Source organism: Notothenia coriiceps, unplaced genomic scaffold (assembly GCF_000735185.1).
Source record: "Notothenia coriiceps isolate Sejong01 unplaced genomic scaffold, NC01 NC01_scaffold00037939, whole genome shotgun sequence".
Classification (NCBI taxonomy): domain Eukaryota; kingdom Metazoa; phylum Chordata; class Actinopteri; order Perciformes; family Nototheniidae; genus Notothenia; species Notothenia coriiceps.
In genome coordinates, this window is record NW_011370640.1 from 423,930 (window position 1) to 442,330 (window position 18,401).

The 18,401-nt window shown below is 40.2% G+C and overlaps 2 protein-coding genes across 3 annotated transcripts in view; one reads left to right on the forward strand and one right to left on the reverse strand.

Annotated features, from left to right (window-relative positions):
* ak3 (adenylate kinase 3) overlaps positions 1 to 3,800 on the forward strand; it is a 7,056-nt gene extending 3,256 nt beyond the window's left edge. The window contains exons 3-5 of the mRNA XM_010797419.1: positions 481 to 653; positions 2,167 to 2,285; positions 2,982 to 3,800. Coding sequence (XP_010795721.1) covers positions 481 to 653; positions 2,167 to 2,285; positions 2,982 to 3,093 — 404 coding nt within the window. The 3' untranslated portion in view covers positions 3,094 to 3,800. The remainder of the gene's footprint in view (positions 1 to 480; positions 654 to 2,166; positions 2,286 to 2,981) is intronic.
* Positions 3,801 to 4,111: 311 nt separating this feature from the next.
* cdc37l1 (cell division cycle 37-like 1) lies at positions 4,112 to 13,922 on the reverse strand. 2 transcript variants are annotated; one of them, XM_010797418.1, is made up of 7 exons: positions 13,831 to 13,922; positions 10,942 to 11,235; positions 10,650 to 10,743; positions 10,163 to 10,278; positions 9,741 to 9,863; positions 9,181 to 9,354; positions 4,112 to 7,671 (listed from the first exon to the last, which is right to left on the reverse strand). In XM_010797418.1, exons 2-7 carry the CDS (start codon positions 11,203 to 11,205, stop codon positions 7,555 to 7,557), a joined length of 888 nt encoding a protein of 295 aa, XP_010795720.1. In that variant the 5' UTR covers positions 11,206 to 11,235; positions 13,831 to 13,922; the 3' UTR covers positions 4,112 to 7,554. The 2 variants fall into 2 exon arrangements, with proteins under 2 accessions (XP_010795720.1, XP_010795719.1); XM_010797417.1 differs by lacking the exon at positions 13,831 to 13,922 and adding an exon at positions 12,479 to 12,846.
* Positions 13,923 to 18,401: the final 4,479 nt, after the last annotated feature.

Below are 18,401 nucleotides of genomic sequence, written 5' to 3' on the forward strand. Positions count from 1 at the left end.
GCCAAATAGTGAGCCCACATTTAACTGTACTGCTAAGCCTTATATTGGCTACCTAGCTTACTTTGTCTTCTTCATCGGCCAGCATTCTTGGTATCTGTTGTTCAGTGAGTTGATCCTCCCCCCATCCATCTTGATGTTTCTTGGCATCTCTTATGAACATTTATTTACGAGTTACTAACATTTATAACTGCCAAAAGGGAGTCTTGTTGTAAAGTGTAAAACACATTCCCATTTATTAATGAGTTACTACCATTTATAATAATAAGGGCTCACTATTTGGCAAGCAACCGATCACAGTTGCCCTGTTTATCTCAGGTCTTATAAAAGCTTATTAATGATTTATAAAGTGTTCACAACCTAATACATAAATGAATTACAAACTATTTGTAAACCCTTTATAAGGGTTGTCTTATTGTAAAGTGGTACCAATTTATCTTATCCTTACCTCACTCAACTTTTGTCTGTCTGCTTCTTGACCAGGATTCCCTCGTACAGTACCCCAGGCCGAAGCTCTGGATGACGCACACAGTGTGGACACAGTCATCAACCTCAATGTACCTTTCCAGACCATCAAACAGAGGCTCACTTCACGCTGGACTCACCTTCCCACCGGCAGAGTCTACAACGTGGATTTCAACCCGCCTAAAGTCCCTGTAAATACATCCTCTCTCACCTCTCACATATCCCGTTTTCAGGTCTTGTCAGTATGTTTCCATATATGCACGGATCAAATGAACAAAGTTGGGTTTGGGCACCTGTTTATGTGTGACTGCTGGCGGTCACGTGTTCTCTCTGTGGCTCTGATTTTTAGCACCTTCCTGCAAAATTTCCTGCAGTCTGGAGGAGAAAGACAGCTACAGTTAATCATTGGCTTTGGTTTTTCTTCAAAGCCCTGTTTTGAGAGAAAACACTATATCAGAAACAGACAAGGTGAAACTTAACCTATAAAGTCAATGCCAATTTTGTTGTCTTTCTTTAGTTCTTTAAGCCCCTGCCCTTAAACAGCTTAAATTATTTGAGGCATAACTTAAGTGTTGCAAATGTGAATCATTAATTTCATGCAGATTTTTTGGGTCAGTGCATTCCCTGCTGTTCCCTCACAACCCAGAAGTGCTCTTTAGAGAATGTGCAAGCTCTCTTGGTAAACTAAAGGCACTGTCATATTCCTGGAACTGTTTTTGAAAAACAACATCTGCTGAAACACTCAAGGGGGTATGTCTCAGACCAAAACTTTGACCGTTTATTTTGTGCGTTTCTTTCACACTGCCTTGAGATAATGTCAAAAACAAAATAACACATAGACCTTGACTTTTCATTCTAGTCTTTCTTAAAAAGGCAGTTCAATATAGCTGCTACTGTGCAGATACGTTTTTGTTGTGCTGGTTAACTAGCGGAGTCGCAAAATCTGTTAGTTAACATAAATGCTAACTCATTTCCGGCTCACTCATTCATGCAACAAGTTATACCTCAAAACCTAATGACATTACAATCAGTCTCACTGTACTTTGTGTTTAGTGAGGAAATGTGAGCGTGCTAATCTAAGCTGGCAGATAAAAATGGCAAACGTTAACTACTGAAAATCAGTTTGCTAGCCTGTTAATGTCAGAAATTCTACTTTATTTCATGGTAAGTGGAATTTTTCATGCCAAGGAAGATTTAAACCCCTTTCACAACCTTTAACACATCATAAATTACAAAATTAATGACGATCCATTTATCTGCTCCAGTATCAGGGTCCTGTTATTGTGCATGCAAGCTTACTATCATGAGTCATTGTTAATTTTAGCAGCTCCTGTGCTTTTCCTGCTGAAACAGACCTGTGGTTCCGGACAAAATGTGGTTATAAAGGACAAAATGCTGGCATACATCCCCTAACTGTTTCTGCTATTCTGGCTAATGTTTAAACTCTACATGCTAACAGTGGCAACACATAGCTTAGACAGCAAATGCCTTTTAACGTTATTCAGCTTTTCCTATTTTCAGCCTGGTCTCTTTTCTAGGTCAGCTGGTTTAAAAGCCAACATCTGTGTTTCTTAAGAAGTGTTTACATTCGAGTCCCTTTACTGTGTCTGTATCCTGCAGCAAATGGACGCTACAATATTCTACCTGTCTCACCGGTTTCTCACCATTTAAGTCAGCAACAACCTGTGTTTGTGTTTTGTTCAGGGTTTGGATGATGAGACAGGGGAGCCTCTGGTCCAGAGGGACGATGACACACCTGATACGGTCACACTGAGACTGAAGGCCTATGAAAACCAGACAGAGCCCGTCTTAGAGTACTACAGGTAGTACTCATAAATCACCGCCACCCTGTTTCATATGTCTCAAATTAAATACATTCAGACTTTGCATATACTAACAACTTACCCTGCAGCCATACACAAAGAACCTAAAGAAGAAACACAGGCACGTGTTTGACTGCATTACAGCGTTAACCTCACACCAAGTGTTAGCCCCAATAATGCATTACAAAGCTACACCCATAGACCATATACTCCATATATAAAGGGCTACACCCAAATGTTGATGAACTTTGACCTTCGGCCTCTTTCTGCACATTCCTCACTGCTGGAGGCATGCCTAACAACCGCTTAAGAACCACATTCCAAGGGGACAGGCTTTGTGTCTAACTAAGTGCTTTTGTTATTCAAATTCACAAATATTTCCCCAAATAATTAGGAAAACTCTGGCAAAAGTACAAACACTAGAGAAATTAGGCTGTGGACCCAGTTTGTATGCGCATCATGATTTCTATTTCTGGACTAATTAGGCAGGAAAACATGTTTCTCAGTTCCCTCAAACCTCACATAGTGCTTAGCTTGTGTCCCACTTATTTTGACCACAATGTTTCAGAGGCTGTTCATCCTTTCCCCAAGGAAGAACAGAAAAGATGGCTGGGGATACAAGAAGATAGATTTACTTAAAAGGAGGAAAATATAACATTAAGGCTGTATTTTCTGTGTTTTTTCCAACCCCCCCAGGAGTAACGGTGTGCTAGAGACCTTCACTGGGACAGAAACCAACATGATCTGGCCGCACGTCGAGGCTTTCCTCCACAAAAAACTCTTCTCCGTCAAACAGAAAGTCGCATAGAAGACAGCCTGATCAGGAAAGCACAAGAAGGGGTAAAGTTTACCAGCAGAAACCACTGTACTCACATCGTCCAATCAGGTGCCTCTTTCTGTAAAACAAGAGCTATCTGTGCAATAATATATTCTGAATGTTCAAAGTGAAGAGCTCATAGAGTATGTCAGGAAGTGTTAGTAAGACAACAGATGTACTTGGAAAAGCCTCCACTTTTGCACTGTTTCAACAATGCTATTGACTTAAAAGAACTCTTAACATGTGTACATAAAGTAGCCTACTTCGAAAATGGTATTGTCTCTTTATATAGAAATGTGCCTTTATAAAGCCAGGAGACTTTAATGAAACAGATATTAGAAAATCATTGTTCCTAAATAAGAAGTTTTAGTGTTTCTAAATGCAATCATTAATACTTTTCTTTGTTGGTGAAAATAATGGGCACACACAAGATATTTTTAGAGACATTTCATTTTTTTGTAATCCTTTGAAAGCAATATGTATGGGCTTTTTGCCCTGGCATAACTGCCTTGGGGATGTGTTTTATGCAGTGGGAAAATACTAAAGGGAACTGTGCCATGTTTAACAAATTACTGCCAATTCACTTTAGCATTTAAGTGCCTCTTTCTGCTTGTAATAATGTATAAACTAGGGCTGCTCAATTAATTGTATTTTAATCGCGATTACGATTATGGCTTGAAACGATTACGAAAACAACGTAATTTTTTTTCAAATTACTTTTTATTTTTATTTGTTTCTCAGTTGAATTATACTTAAAGTTCAGGGTAATCAACTGTTAAAAACATACTGTTCACATTTTTTTTTCTCCAATAAATTGATGTTTTCAAAGTAAATGGATAATCGTTTTTAATAATCGTGACATCAATTATTGATGATTGACCCTAATAGAGATTATGATTTTTGCCATAATCGAGCAGCCCTAGAATAAACCAAACTTATTATTTGGAATATTTAATTATTTTAATTAAAAACAATCATGTGACAGCTTCTTTTGACCACCTTTAGTATTAAATACACCCCATTGATTCCATGTTAACCAGACATTCCTCATGACAACCAATTCTATAAATGTATACTGATATTTGCCATTTAATGTGTCTTGACAACTTCATTGAAATAACATCAGTTCTGTGTTACGTCATGTTAAAAGCCACATAAATGCTAATGTGCCCTGCAAATGTACTGTAGCCTCATTTATGCAGTGAATGTGTCCTGAATTCTACTGTGTATTTCTTTAACACTTGAATACAATGCTAAAAAGCACATCCTCTTCGTAGACAACTGTGTTATGAGTTGCATTAAGAATCACAATAAACCGGACGCTGGTTTACTGAATGTAGTGTGTTATTGTAAACCAGTACTGAATAACCTCTGCAGTCATTGATATAATTATTAGAATGATCTGACAGTTAAAGTAGCCTTCTTCAGCTGCTTTCCAACACTGTCTGACTCATGTATGAATTTGACACACAACAAACAAGAGGTTTTTTATTTTTATTTTTATTGGTGCCTACATTATCCAGAATGCAACTGAACACATACTTTCACATGGCTCTGGGTGCCTTATGCTAGTATCGGCTCCAAGCACAGATGAAGTGCTAGCTACAGAAGTCCACAATTTATCAAATGTTCACTACTTAGTTCTCTCAACAAACATCTAATAAATGTATCAGATTTAACAAAGAACTGTAGCAGTCAACAACAAAATACAAACATTTAGCACTTTGTTTTATATTTGAGTTAACAGCAGCAAGAGAAACCAATTCTTACAGTAGCCTTGAGAAGTGTATAACTAGATGTCCTACAGATTATAGCTTAGTGACAGACATTCTTATACTGTCAGTCTCACAAATTCTGTGATAATCTTTAAATCATTGAGGATGTTGAAACACCGTAGATAGTAGCCGCAGGTTCAGAAGAACAGCTTAAGCCATACAATTATATTGCATAGTTGATATGTGACTAAAAAAAAAGAAGAAAACAAAAACACATTTAGGATCACAACAACACATCGTTTTAGTTCCACTGCTTACAATACCTCCGTTTATGTTTACAGTATTTGATACTTCTTATATGTGCACTGTGCAGATCTGTGAAACAATGAAGAATGAAATGACAGGCACACTGCAGAAGCAACATTGCATCACACAGAAGCTTCAAGTCATAATAACGTGAATTGTACTTTAATGTATCCTACGGTACCTTTAACTCAACAGTCTGCAGCTAAAATGTCACTGATTGTGTCGGTCAGCATATTTTCACACTAGTTTTGACTGTCTTAAATAATGATTATGAATTGGACAGTTTATTGGGAGCCTGATAAATCTGGCAAAAGCTCTCTTAAAGTCTTCCAAAATGTCAAACAAATCAAGCTCACCTGAAGCCTGCTTGTAAGATAAAAATGAAAGAAAGAGATAGGATGACTGGGAACACAACAAAAAAACAAACAAAACCAAACGGTATGAGGAAAAATATTATTCACACTCCACCTCGAACTCTTTTTTTTTTTAACGGCAAACAGATATAAAGTGCAGGACACATTCAGACACAGACTTCCTTTCTGCTTACAGCACAAGGCTCTTAAAAAGACCGCCCCCCCCACACACACATGCTTTCAGCTCCTTAGTTGTACTTCCAAGAAAACTTTAACACACCTCTGAGTCCAGTCTGCAGAGCATTGGTATAAAAGGAGACTGACAGATGTTCCAGATGTTGAGGGAAGCTGGTAGAGAAAATGTAAGCTAAACCATTGCCTGTGTCAAATTTGAGGCTATGATTTTAAAATCGTCAAATACATGTATAAACTAAACAAAAGTAGTGATAGTAGAAGATATTTTTTGCTGTTAACACTAGAGACCAAGATTGCCTCAAACTTCCTTATAACATTTTGCCTGACTTTCGCCCTCTTTGCATCAAAACCGGTGTGCTTTGTCGAGTAATAAATGCCGAGTTGGAAAATGCACTATTGTCTATAGCTCATTATTCATCGCTGCATTATGTTAAGCTGCTTAAATAAATAAGCAACTGACTATTGCTGTAAAGAGTGGATTATGATGTCACAGAAGAGGACAATAAGAGCAAAGTCAGCCACGTAAACAATGATTATCAACATCTGTTGCTGTATGTGGACTTGAGATTCAATGGACTTTGTAGCCATTACGTGTGTTGAGTAAATTGCATGTGAATGGAAGATGTAGTCAAGGAGGAGGTCTGATTACCAAGACGCCTTAAGCCTCACGAGAAAACAAAATAACTACTTATTTTTTCAGAAGAACTTAAACATTAAAACCACCTCTAGTGTAATCTTTAGAGAAGTTATAATTCCTGACTGTCAGCCACTCAGCAAAGCGGTCAAAGATTACCATCATTGAACTCTTGATTCACTTAAATCCAAAGAGGCAGCTGTCAACAAAATAATGATTGACAAAAGCAAAGTAAATGTTGCACCAACAATCTTAATTCCTCCCAACTCTGCAGCTAACTGCCTATCCTTCCAAACAGATTGCATTATTTATCCTCTCCTGTTAAAGAGCCAGATACCTTTGTGCTGCTTAATACATGCAAGTCAGTTGTGAGTCCAAACACCGTGAGATGAATCTGACCTGTTGAACAAACCATTTACTCCTATACCGTCATTTCCTTATAGCCAAACAAGTTGCTGGAGAAAACACAAACCCAGGTTAGCCCAACTGGAGCGCTTGTGCTCTCTGTTTTTGTTACCGATTCAAACATCACGCCATTCAAACACAAGCATTTTTTTTACCGAATATAAAAAGTTACGCCGACTGACATTAGATTGAGAAAACGTGTACATTTGCCGGGAAGGATATTTGTTTTCCGTTCCAGGCGAAACACCACAGGTGAACTTTCTCATGATCCAGACTGTTTGACAACTGACTTGTGTGTTTTACAGTAGCTACAGTATGGTGCTACATGATCAGTTGTTTCTATTAAATGAAAATCTTCAGAAAAAGCCAGCATCTGTCAGTCATGCTGTCCACGATTCATTAAAGCAGCGTTTACAATATTCCTTTCAAGTCCACTAACCTGAGTCCTACTTCAGGGATTTGGTTCCTAACTGCCCAAATAAGTGGTTTAGTATTATTTGTATTGCCTGGTTTAAATGATCAATTGTTGTTGTTTTTTTCCTACCATGTAAGGTTTCCCTTTTTCTCCAGGAGAAATCAAAAATGCAACCAGCTTAAAGGATATCAGAAATCCATCTGCACCACCAGGATTATGTTGCTACGCGTGCTTTTAGCCGTCATGAGACACTGCAGGAACTCCACAGTATGGACAACACCGAGGAATGTTTCTTATCGGCAAAACATTGTTTCCTGCAGTGTGAAAGACCGATCAAGTCTCCTTTTATTCCTGCTCTGCTCTGCTGGGTATAGAGGACTTTAAAACTCCTAAATGGGGAGGCGGTGGAGATGGAGGAGAAGCAGGAGCCTAGGAGGTCTCCATCATGCGCATATCGTCCGTTTCTGCACCGTCGTCCTTTGTCCACCTCCCTGTGCTTGTCCACAGTCCGTCCTCTATGTAACGCTTCTTGGGATACTCGGACACCTAGAGGAGGGGGAGAGAGTCCATTTCATATCAAAAAACATTCACAGGTTACTTTAGTTGTTACTTTATCAATACAGGAAGCTCAGGAGAAGGCAGGTTATACATAAGTAAAGCTCCACAGTGTAACTTTACCCTCATGCACAAAATCAGTCTGAATGTGGCTGGAGAAAGACGGATGGAGAGATCCCTGTCGCCTAGTTAGAGGATTATATCATGCCCTAATCTGAGTTTAAGCTTAGATGATCATGAATTCACAAATGTTCAGTAGAGATTTTAACCATGAACTAAAACACACAAACATGTGCTTTTCTTTAAAAGAGAGCAGCTTCTCGTGTACTTATTCTCTGCAAACCACCACTCAGAGACTGATTACAAGTTCAAACAACCGAAGCACAGAGAAGCAACGGGACCAGGAGCTTCACTTTCAACAGGCTTGATCACATTCCTGAGTAGCCATCTTCCCTGTGTGGGAGAAGGGGGGGGAGGAAGTGTTTTCTTTTTTTCCCCGAGAAGAAGTTTTGGCAGCCTATCAAGCTGCGAGGCCCACGGAGGGGAGGAGGCCTCTTTCTGTCTCGCCAACTAAAGGCTTACAAACTACAGAGATACAGGTTAAGTAGCCAGCATGTGGAATATGCTATTTGGAAATGATTTATTCTTAATAGTGAAATAGATTAAAACAAAATACCTCAGGCTTCTGTCCAGTGATTATGTGCTCACATTGGAGCTAATACACCACTGACGTAGGAGAATAATAACGTCTGAGTGGGGATTTACTGTGATACCTACGCTGCTGATACGATGATTAGATGGAACACTGATGGTGAGGCTACTATCTATTGAAACAGGAATTCATTTGTATAACCAAGTAATACATATAATATAATCATTTCTTTCTTTATCACAGATGTTAATCACCCCGAGGCTCTCTCCATCGCCATTTAAGAAACTTTTAGATTGTTATACTGCGTCTGTTTATTTCAACAGCCTTGCAAAGCAAACCCCTGAAAAAACCGGTTTATTTAGCCCATACATTAGAATGGAAGTTTTGACTTGGTTTTCTTTCTTGTAACAAGTTACAATAATTGCTTAAGGGTGACACACTGATGCAACACAAGAGAAATATATTGACTATTCCCTTTCGCACTACTGCTCCGTTATCAAAGTTTCTGTGTGGCAGATGTTAGGATTTTAAAGAGACACATAATGAACTCCATCTTTGGGCAGCTGCTGGAGGGCTTACTTGAGTTTTATCACAGGTTTTCTGACTTCCCATGCATTTTTCCCTGGTGCACTTTTACAATTTACTGTATGTGAAAATTGTTATTTGCATATTTTGTGGGAATTATACCACTGAAAAATAGAATACGAATGCTGATGCTCTAAAATCCAGCATCCAACTAAAGCCTTATGAGTTCTCCATTTATCAGAGCACTAACATTCCGTAACTCAGTGGCGCCATCTGCCAGCTGAGTAGAGGAACTGCAGCCTGTGAAGAGGAAAAGCACTTACTATAGGAAACGAGTCCAGGGCTTCTTTGGGTTTAACTCTGCAGTTTGTGTCACTTTGTTGTGGTTCTACATTATGGAGTGCGTCACATCTGGACCTGAGTGCGGATTCTCTCACTCTCTGTTTGAAGGCCTCGAGCTCTGAATGGAAGACTTCTAAGTAGACGTCTTGTCCTTCCTACGGAACAACAAAGCGACAATATTAGAAAACATGCATAGCTTTAAGCAAACTTGTGTCACGGAGTGTTTCGCACCCATCTCATTTTAAATCACCATGCCCTTGCTTTTTAACTGTAATATATCATTCCTGCACCCCTATGGAGACAGTACAATCATGGCTGGAGCTAAGGAGAACTTAAACATGTATTGTGCATTATAACGAAATACAAAAATTGGGAAAAAGGCAAACGAAATGTCCTGAAAGGTTACCCATATTGGAGTCCAAACGGGGGCTTTAAATATTAAACCATTTACATTTATACAAACTCCTCTTCGCCTTTTTAACCCAGGAGAGGACAGTTTTGGGGATCGAGGGGATTCATCTCAGGTCATGTTTGGTCTTACTTTGGCTTTGTGGAAGAAGTGTCTGAAGCAGCCTCTTGGATCCTGCTGAGAGGTCGAGGCCATCTCCAGGATGAAGCGCATGACGACAGCTTGGTGCGCCACCTGCTCCATCAGGGCTTCTTTCTGCAGGACAAAACACCATTTTGATGTCATGTTCAAAAACATATGTATTATGTCATTTCTGGATTTATTGTACTACTTTGACAAGTGAAACACTTTGATTACACTAATGAAAATGGCCAGATGCATTCTAATCTAAAATGACTCCACAACTGTGTTTTCAAGATGTCTGTGAACATGCTCAGGCAGTGGTTCTATGTTTAAAACGTGTTTGGAGTATTTCACTGGATCAGGCTTTGACTACACATATTACAGGTTTTGTTTTTATAAATAACAACAACCGGGTTTTTTCAGTACATTACCCCCTCTTGCTGTAGTCTCATGCACCACAGAATTAAGTAGTTTGCCGTCTCCTCACAGATGATCTGAGGCATCTCTGCAAGGAATCGTTGACTGTCATCCCATCTGTGCAACATACCTGACACAAAGATAAAAAGCATAACGGTTCATGTTGGCTGGAAACAAAAAAGGTTTACTGTTAAACACAAATCAGGTGCATGCAAATCTTTAAAAAGGCCGTAGTACATACATATCAAAACAAAAAGCTGACCCAACTTTTAAGTCCTCACCTAGTTGCCTGTGGCTGTCAAAGAACATAACTTAACCCAAATCCTACATGTCAAATGTGCACTCCAAATTCTATCCACCATTATAAACCTCCTCTTGTACTTAGTTGATTTTAGTCATAACAGACGTTGCCTTCAACACATTTTATTCAACTAAAAGTCCCAACAAGTATGAGGGCAAGACAATTCATGAAAGAAACTTTATATTTGAAGTCTCATTTACCAAAATGCCGGAGCTCTTGGTCAAACTTTTGAAGAAACGTCTTGCACTTTTCCTGATCCATATCTTCAGGGAGATGTTGAACATTGATAATACTCTGGAAGACAGAAAAGACAATGACTAACTTCTGATATTATAAAGAAAATGGTTACAGACAGTAAGTATACAGTTAAATAAGAACATGTAAATAATCAACACAATATAAATGCTCTATTTAAATACTCCATGTCATCTCTATGAGTCATGAGAGCTCACTTAAATTGTGGAGCAAACACACACAAAACGGATAGTTTACCTTATCAAAAACGTCCCAACTACTGGCAGCTCCGAGCACAGGACTGCGGCTGGGCTCCTGACCTCCCAGCATGCTCTCCTTGCGGCGCCACTCCTCCTCAGTGTGCGTGAGTTCGGTGGGGCAGGCCATTGTCCGAGCACGCTCCTGCTCCAGGGACTCTGAGCTGTGGACGCCCAGGGAGCAGAGCTGATCCTGGGCCTCAGCCAGTCTCCAGCTGGACACGATGGAGGCTTTCACACAGCGGCCCTGACACAGCGACGCCATGGCACAATCACAGCGGTGCGACAACGGTGACTGATGGGAGGAGAACAGATGAAACAGATATTAGGACTAAGAGAAAGGTAATATACTGTCAGAGAGTTGAGTCAAATTGATAGTTAATCCTCATCACATACACATTTATTACATACAAGGTGTGCTTTGTACCACTAAACCAAGTCAAGTATATTTAAATAGCATATCTAATGCAACAGGCATGGACTTAATGCGCTTCAAAAGTAAGGGCTGTATGATATGAGGATACTATGCGATGACATTGTTGAATATCCAAAAATGATATTGCTTGCAATAAACAAACACATGACCTCAGTGCCGTTCCTTTATTCTGTTACAACATTATGCACACACAAAATACATTGAAATGTTTTCACAAGAATAGAGGAAAGGGTGCAAATCTAAAGTAAATGAATACACACTTTTACTTGTATAGGTTCTGCTTATTTAATAATCCTGCAGTAAAACAACATCCTCATGATGCTCTTCCTCCCCAAGTTTTCTAAATAGTCCAATTACACTTTTTCCATAGATAGGCTCTTCGCTCACACTCAATCACAAAAGAAATGCAATCCATTGGTTCAAGAGCTTTCAACCACAACCATGCTGTGTTTGGTACAGGGTGGGGCGAGAGGGCTAAAAATAACATACTTTCCATTTTGATCATGGCTCCCAAAACATCTAAATCCTATTCTAGTCAACAACAGACAGCAGAACACACAGCTGTCAATGTCTGATAATGTTGAGGACCTGTGGGATTAAATTGAGAAGGAGAGCTGCTGCTGCTTCATGTGATGATGTGGCCTCTTAATCTCCCCATCTCACATATACATGATCTCTCTCTGGAGCTGATAGTATGTCCTGACAGGATCGGGACAGCCTGAGATCTGCATTCTATTTCGATGTGTAAGAATGTATAGCTAGCTTAATATATAGCTAGAGCAACTGGGTGGACATGAGGTCAGCATTCACTCTGGCATGCAGCCTGGACCCTGGTGACAGTTATTGTCTGCACGCTATATGCTAGCTAGCTGCTAATAAAATGACAGATGGTAGAAACTGATCCACTGAATACACGTAGAAAAACATGCTCAAGCACATGTGTTGTTTTCAGGCAATGAAAGTTGTCATGAACCAACTTTACTCATCCCTAAACAGGTTTAGCTAGTTAGCATGCTTTTAATACCGTTAGGTTACCTCAGCGATGCCAAAGAAGGTAGTTATTTCGTCAACAACGACCCGACCTCTAGCGTGAGGTTATTACCTGCTGGTGAGGATGAACACCGATGAAGCCGTTGGCTGCTCGAGCTGGGTCACTGCTCGACTCTTCATCATGAAGTAAAGCGCTGTTACCAAGCCACTCCATTGCTGCTACGCAACTAGCAGACTAGCTTTGCTCCGCTAGCTGATGCTAGCTGTTTTGAAGAAGCTCCAACAGTGTGGCTCTCTGCTGTCAGCTGTTTGCCAGAGTTGTATTTGATCTAAATGTCCCTCTGGTGAGTCAGCTGAGCTGACGGCGTAATATGAAGCACCGCGGCAGGCAGTTTGGTTCCTGAAGTACAGCGTTAGCTATAAAAACAACAAGCACTAGCTGCCCCAACTCACCCCGGCGGCTGCGTTTTTCTAGAAGTGACGCGCAGACTCAGAACACGTGGTAAACAACTTTGACCACGTGACTCTGTCTCCTCTCATAACTTTAGCTATTTTTTACTTGCAAAGCCATGCAACATGACTAATTTGAGACGAAAATATAAACTATATTATCCGATTAAACGCTGATGCATTCATATGTGTATATATATATATGTATATATTCAAATGTGTTGCTAATAAAGGTGGCGCTAATCTCAAATACTTTATTAACTTCTAGGTAGCCTTATTAAAAATACACCATAATTGATAATTTAAATATATTTGAGTAATAATCATTTGGATCTGCAAAGTTGATTAGGCTACAGCTGTCAAATAAATGTAGTATAAATTACAATAATTAAAAGTATAATATTTGCCTGAAAAGTAGTGGAGAAGAAAGATAAAGTAACAAGGAATGAAAATACTCAAGTGAAGTACAAGAACTTCAAAATTGTACTCGAGTACAGTAGCCTACTTGGGAAATGTACGTTGCCACATTCCACTTTGTTTGTCATTGAGTGGCTTTAGTCAGGAGGGGGCGATATTGCTCTATTTACAGATGATCGACATGTATTTCACAAAATCTGAAATAGGCCTACACAAAAAAGACACCAAGAATTCACAATAGCTCCATCCTCAAAGGTTTGTTTTTAGTTTGTATTTCTATAGAAAATGAGTCACTTAACATTGCAACTATTTCAAAGCAACTTGTTTAACAAATAGGAAATAAGTCATGTGAAACATTCGTTCTGTACAATTGAAGTTAGCATTTCTGAGAATCAGATCTCCTTCTAAGGATGTGTTCAATGTTTTCCTAGTGTATAAGGTCCTGTATGGAGAATAGGAAATAGTGACAAACTAGTAGAATCTATTAAAGAAGCAGAACAAACAGGGTTCGCGTATTGAAATAACAAAATAACATGTATTTAAAGTAGACAAAGAGATTCAATGTTAAAAATAAGTTAATAATATTAACCCTCCCACCTCTCTCTCGAAGGAGCCAGGCTTCCTGCTCTTATTTCCCAGAGTTCCCGGCTGCTGGCAGGAGAATGCTGGGAATATCCGGAAAGGAAAGGGAAGTGACATCACAGCGGTGACCTTCCGTACCAGGCCATATCACCTGGTGCAACCAAAAACACACACACCCACCCACGCACGCACGCACGCACACACATACACACACACACACACACACACACACACACACACACACACACACACACACACACACACACACACACACACACACACACACACACACACACACACACTGAGAGGCCGTATTGACACACTTCAGTATGCTTTTCAGGAGAGGAGAAAGAGCAAGTTCCCATGAAGAGAGAGAGGAAGCGATAACTTCGAGTATGCAGAACTTTGCATAGACAGGCTGAGTTAAACACATGTTTGGCAGGAAAAATTCCCAGCATGCTGGTTCCTCACATCAGCTCAGAGGTTTCTCAATACTCAAATTTCCCCTCCTCGACTCCTCGATTCCTCGGTCCTCCGGTAGTGACCCGGAAATGAATTTCAGCGCGCCATTTTGAAGGACATCTAATTTCTCTAAATGCACTTCGAAGACCGAGCATCGAGCATCGAGGAGGCTCTCTGGAGGAGCTCTAACAGAGGAGACACTGATGGGTCCTCCACGGCTCCTCCGCGGAAGCATTTCCGGGAACGGTGGAGGGGTGACGCACGGCCGGACTTATCTCAGCCAATGACAGCTCTGCATGCATCCCTTGGATATTATTTTAGTAACTGCTTTCATCGCAACGCAATGTTTACAGTGAGAACAGCTGTGAGGTCCGTGCAGAAAGCAGAGCAGTGTTTAAAATATATATCACTCAGTATAACAGGCCTACATTACTTTCTGTATTTGTATGCTTTAGTTTAGTAGATATCTACAAACAAAGAGTCGATATTTTTCTAAGACCATTTATTGCTTCACATAATAAAATACACAACGGCTGTATAGCCTGATTATGCTTTAGGAGCTGTAGGTCTGTGTGGTACAGTGTGTAGGTGTGTGTGTGTTTGGTACAGTGTGTAGGTGTGTGTTGTACAGTGCGTAGATGCGGCGGACAGACGGGTCTCAGTTGGTTTGGGGTCCTATGCTTACTTTTAATACTTGTACAACTTTTGGCCCGTAATTTCAATTCCCCATTTCAGCGACCAGAGAGAAGGGGGGATATATCCAGTCTCTGATTGTGTTACGTTATTATGAGAGTGCTCTCATACTTGTTTGATTCTGAAATTGTAAATATTTATATAAATATATGTGTGTGTGTGTGTGTGTATATGTCCGCATCTGTAGCCTGTTATTTTCTCATTATACCGCACTGTCAATGAATTAAAAGTAAATATATAAGTGGTCATGAACACATCTGTCCATCAGACAGAGGGCTGCTGTGCCTCCTGTCATCATTAATGGGCGTCTCTTTAAAATGACCGCTCAGAGGAGAGGAGTTCTCATTTCTCTAACCGCCTGCTGCTTCCACTCCTCTCCTCGGTTCCCCTCCTCAGTCCTCCGCTCGCATCTCCTGTGGGCGGCACCAAGTCTCGAGGAGTCGAGGAGGGGAAATTTGAGTATTGAGAAACCTCTAGCGTCTTGCTTTTCCCAACTTGGCAAACCATCTTAAGTTAACCAGAATGCTTCATTACTACACAATTCATGGTTAGTGTTTTGGTAGAAGTGAGCATACAACTGGAAACAGAGTACCCTGCAATTACTGTGAAAGAGTTTGTAAATGGATGTTTAAATAGAGTTTTGCTTTTTTTTTTTAAACGTCTACTTCATTTTCACTTCTTCATTTTTTGATGCTTTGTTCACCTTTGAGGAATACGAGAAAAACAAAAATATTCTACAATGATTTTAGGTAACAACAGTTGAGTAATTGATGTACAAAAGTTCAATTTGTGGACATATCTTTAACATTCAGGACCGTTCAAATGATAAAACCAGACCTCCATCTTCCCTCACAATACAGAATACTCCCCCTACTGTCCGAATGAAGCCGAATACCTCCAGTCTTCCACCACACTGTTGTAAGCACGTTTCACCCTCAGCCAGGCCCTCAGCAGACCTTTAACTTTAACACCTGCTTAGGCTCCGGCTTGTTTTAGCAGTTTAATTTAATTAAATTTCCCTGGAAAAATATTTTTCACCAAGTACATTTAATCAGGCAGTAAGTTGGCCTATAGTTAGGAGGCCCGGTTTGTCCATATGATGTCCACACCTATGTTTGCAGTTCCACTAAAAATGACTTGCTCCATTACCCCTACCATGGTTTATTTAACAGAACTGTTCACATTTTGTGCTCCCCCAATAGTCATCTAACCACCATGGGGTTCTTTAAACTCAAGTATCATTTACAGAGTTGCTTTTACTTATGATTGGTTTTGTTGAGAATATTTATTTCTAAATTTGGAAGCATGGCTTATTGGTACATTGTTGTAATGGAGCTTTTAGATATTTCAAATTCTTCCACCGCTGCAAATAAAAAATCCTACACTTAACCAAAAACAGATAGAGAAAATACAAAAGTGGATAGAGGGAAGGCAAGAACATGCTGCACAAAGCGAAACAGACGTCAATACACACAGGTTGCACACAGATGGGAGCTGGACACACACACAGATAACATATGGCCTGTAGTGGAGATATTTACTGAGTTTGGAGAGCGTCTCAGAGGTTACATTCTTTAGGAGAAAAGGCTGCAAAACACATATACAAACCCACGTACTTGCACAAACACAGACATAGAAAGACACATGCACACAGACAATGATATATAGAGAGAACTGTGCACAGGGGAGGAATGGCTAAAGGAGAGATGCCAGGAAAAAGGATGGAAGAGAGAAAGAACATGCAGAAGTCTCTTGATGCCAAATCAAGCAGGGAGGGAGGGGGGATGAGTAGTGATGGGGGAGAGAGAGGGAGAGAGAGAGAGTGTGTGTGGTGGAGACGTCATTATACACCATGACAAAAGAAGAAGGGATTCTCTGGTCAGCTGCTGCTGCCACTGTCTATTGTCCTGCCGACGGAAGACCCCCCCCCCACGAACACACGCACGAACACACGCACACACGAACACACACACACACACACACACACACACACACACACACACACACACACACACACACACACACACACACACACACACTCTCTCATCTTGTGTTGGACATCACTTTCTTTCCTTCTCCAAGTTCAACTCTGATTACATGGCAGACCAACTGGCGGCCTCGGACATTTAAAGATCAGGCACCTCCCCCCCCCCAAAAAAAACCCAGCTGTGTGTTCTCAGTGTTTTCTGTAAGTCTGAGATCCAACAGATGTTTGCTCCAAAAACACAGATTCCAGAAAAATGTGTGAAGAAAATTGAGGCGTGGAGCAAGAAAAACATGCTAACTTCAATGTGACTAAAGTAGATGCGAAGTTGCTTGTTGAAGGTAACATTGAAAAATATTAGTTGTAAAAGCCTATAGCCTTTTGAAAGTCAATACATATCAATATTTATAATATGTTGAAATTATATTATTGAAGTTATAAAAAAATAATATGTGATAATAGATGACATCATATGCATATACAAATAATTCAATACATTATTCATTAACTTTTAATAAAAGGTGTAATGTACAGCCTTTTGCCCAATATAAACACTATGTTTAGCAGTCTGCCTGATCCAAACTCTACTTTAGTGAATACAGAGTAACTAATTTAAACACTTTTTTGGGGTTATTTTTATAGGTGGAATTGATGAAAAGAATCTGCTCAATTAAAAGCACAAGAGTGCTTGTAATTAGTTGTTTTCCACCCATGGAGAAGTTGAATTGTCCTTAAAGAGGGATGTTTTAGACGAAGAGGCGATAAATTCAGGCAACTAATAGAAGCAGCTATGAATGAAGCTCTTTTCTTCCCTTTGTGTGAGCCGTGTATGTATTCGCCTCACGTAGTGGCCAAAGGTGCTGAGCTTTGCAATATCATTTATCTACCTCCCTGGTGTGTAAGGAACCGCACACTGGTCAGGTTTAAGAATATCAAAATGTGTTTGTGTCAAAAGTTGCCAGTGTGAGTTCACAAATGTTGTTTTTCCGTGTGTCATTATTTCTGCTTTTAAATCAATCCAGAGCCAATGACCCTTGACCAGCAGACCTCAGAAATCCTCCACTGTCTCCGCACAGTGTGTGACACTAGGGTCCGTTCTGCTTTGATTGACCTCTCTTTGACACACACACACACACACACACACACACACACACACACACACACACACACACACACACACACACACACACACACACTCACTTGGGCTATATGACCACTCAGTGACACTTGCAGACAGACAGACACAATGGCAGAGCGAGCACATTCCTTTCCCCAGGTGGCATAAAAGACCTAGCCAGATCAATGGCCTAATGGGCTCCACACCAATGGCCGACGATCATTAACCCCCGATGAGTGCGAGTTCCTCATAGCCAGACTATTGTGTGACCAATGTGTCTTCGTATACAAACTATTGTGTGAGGGTTTCTTCTGCCGTGTGGAGCTGGTT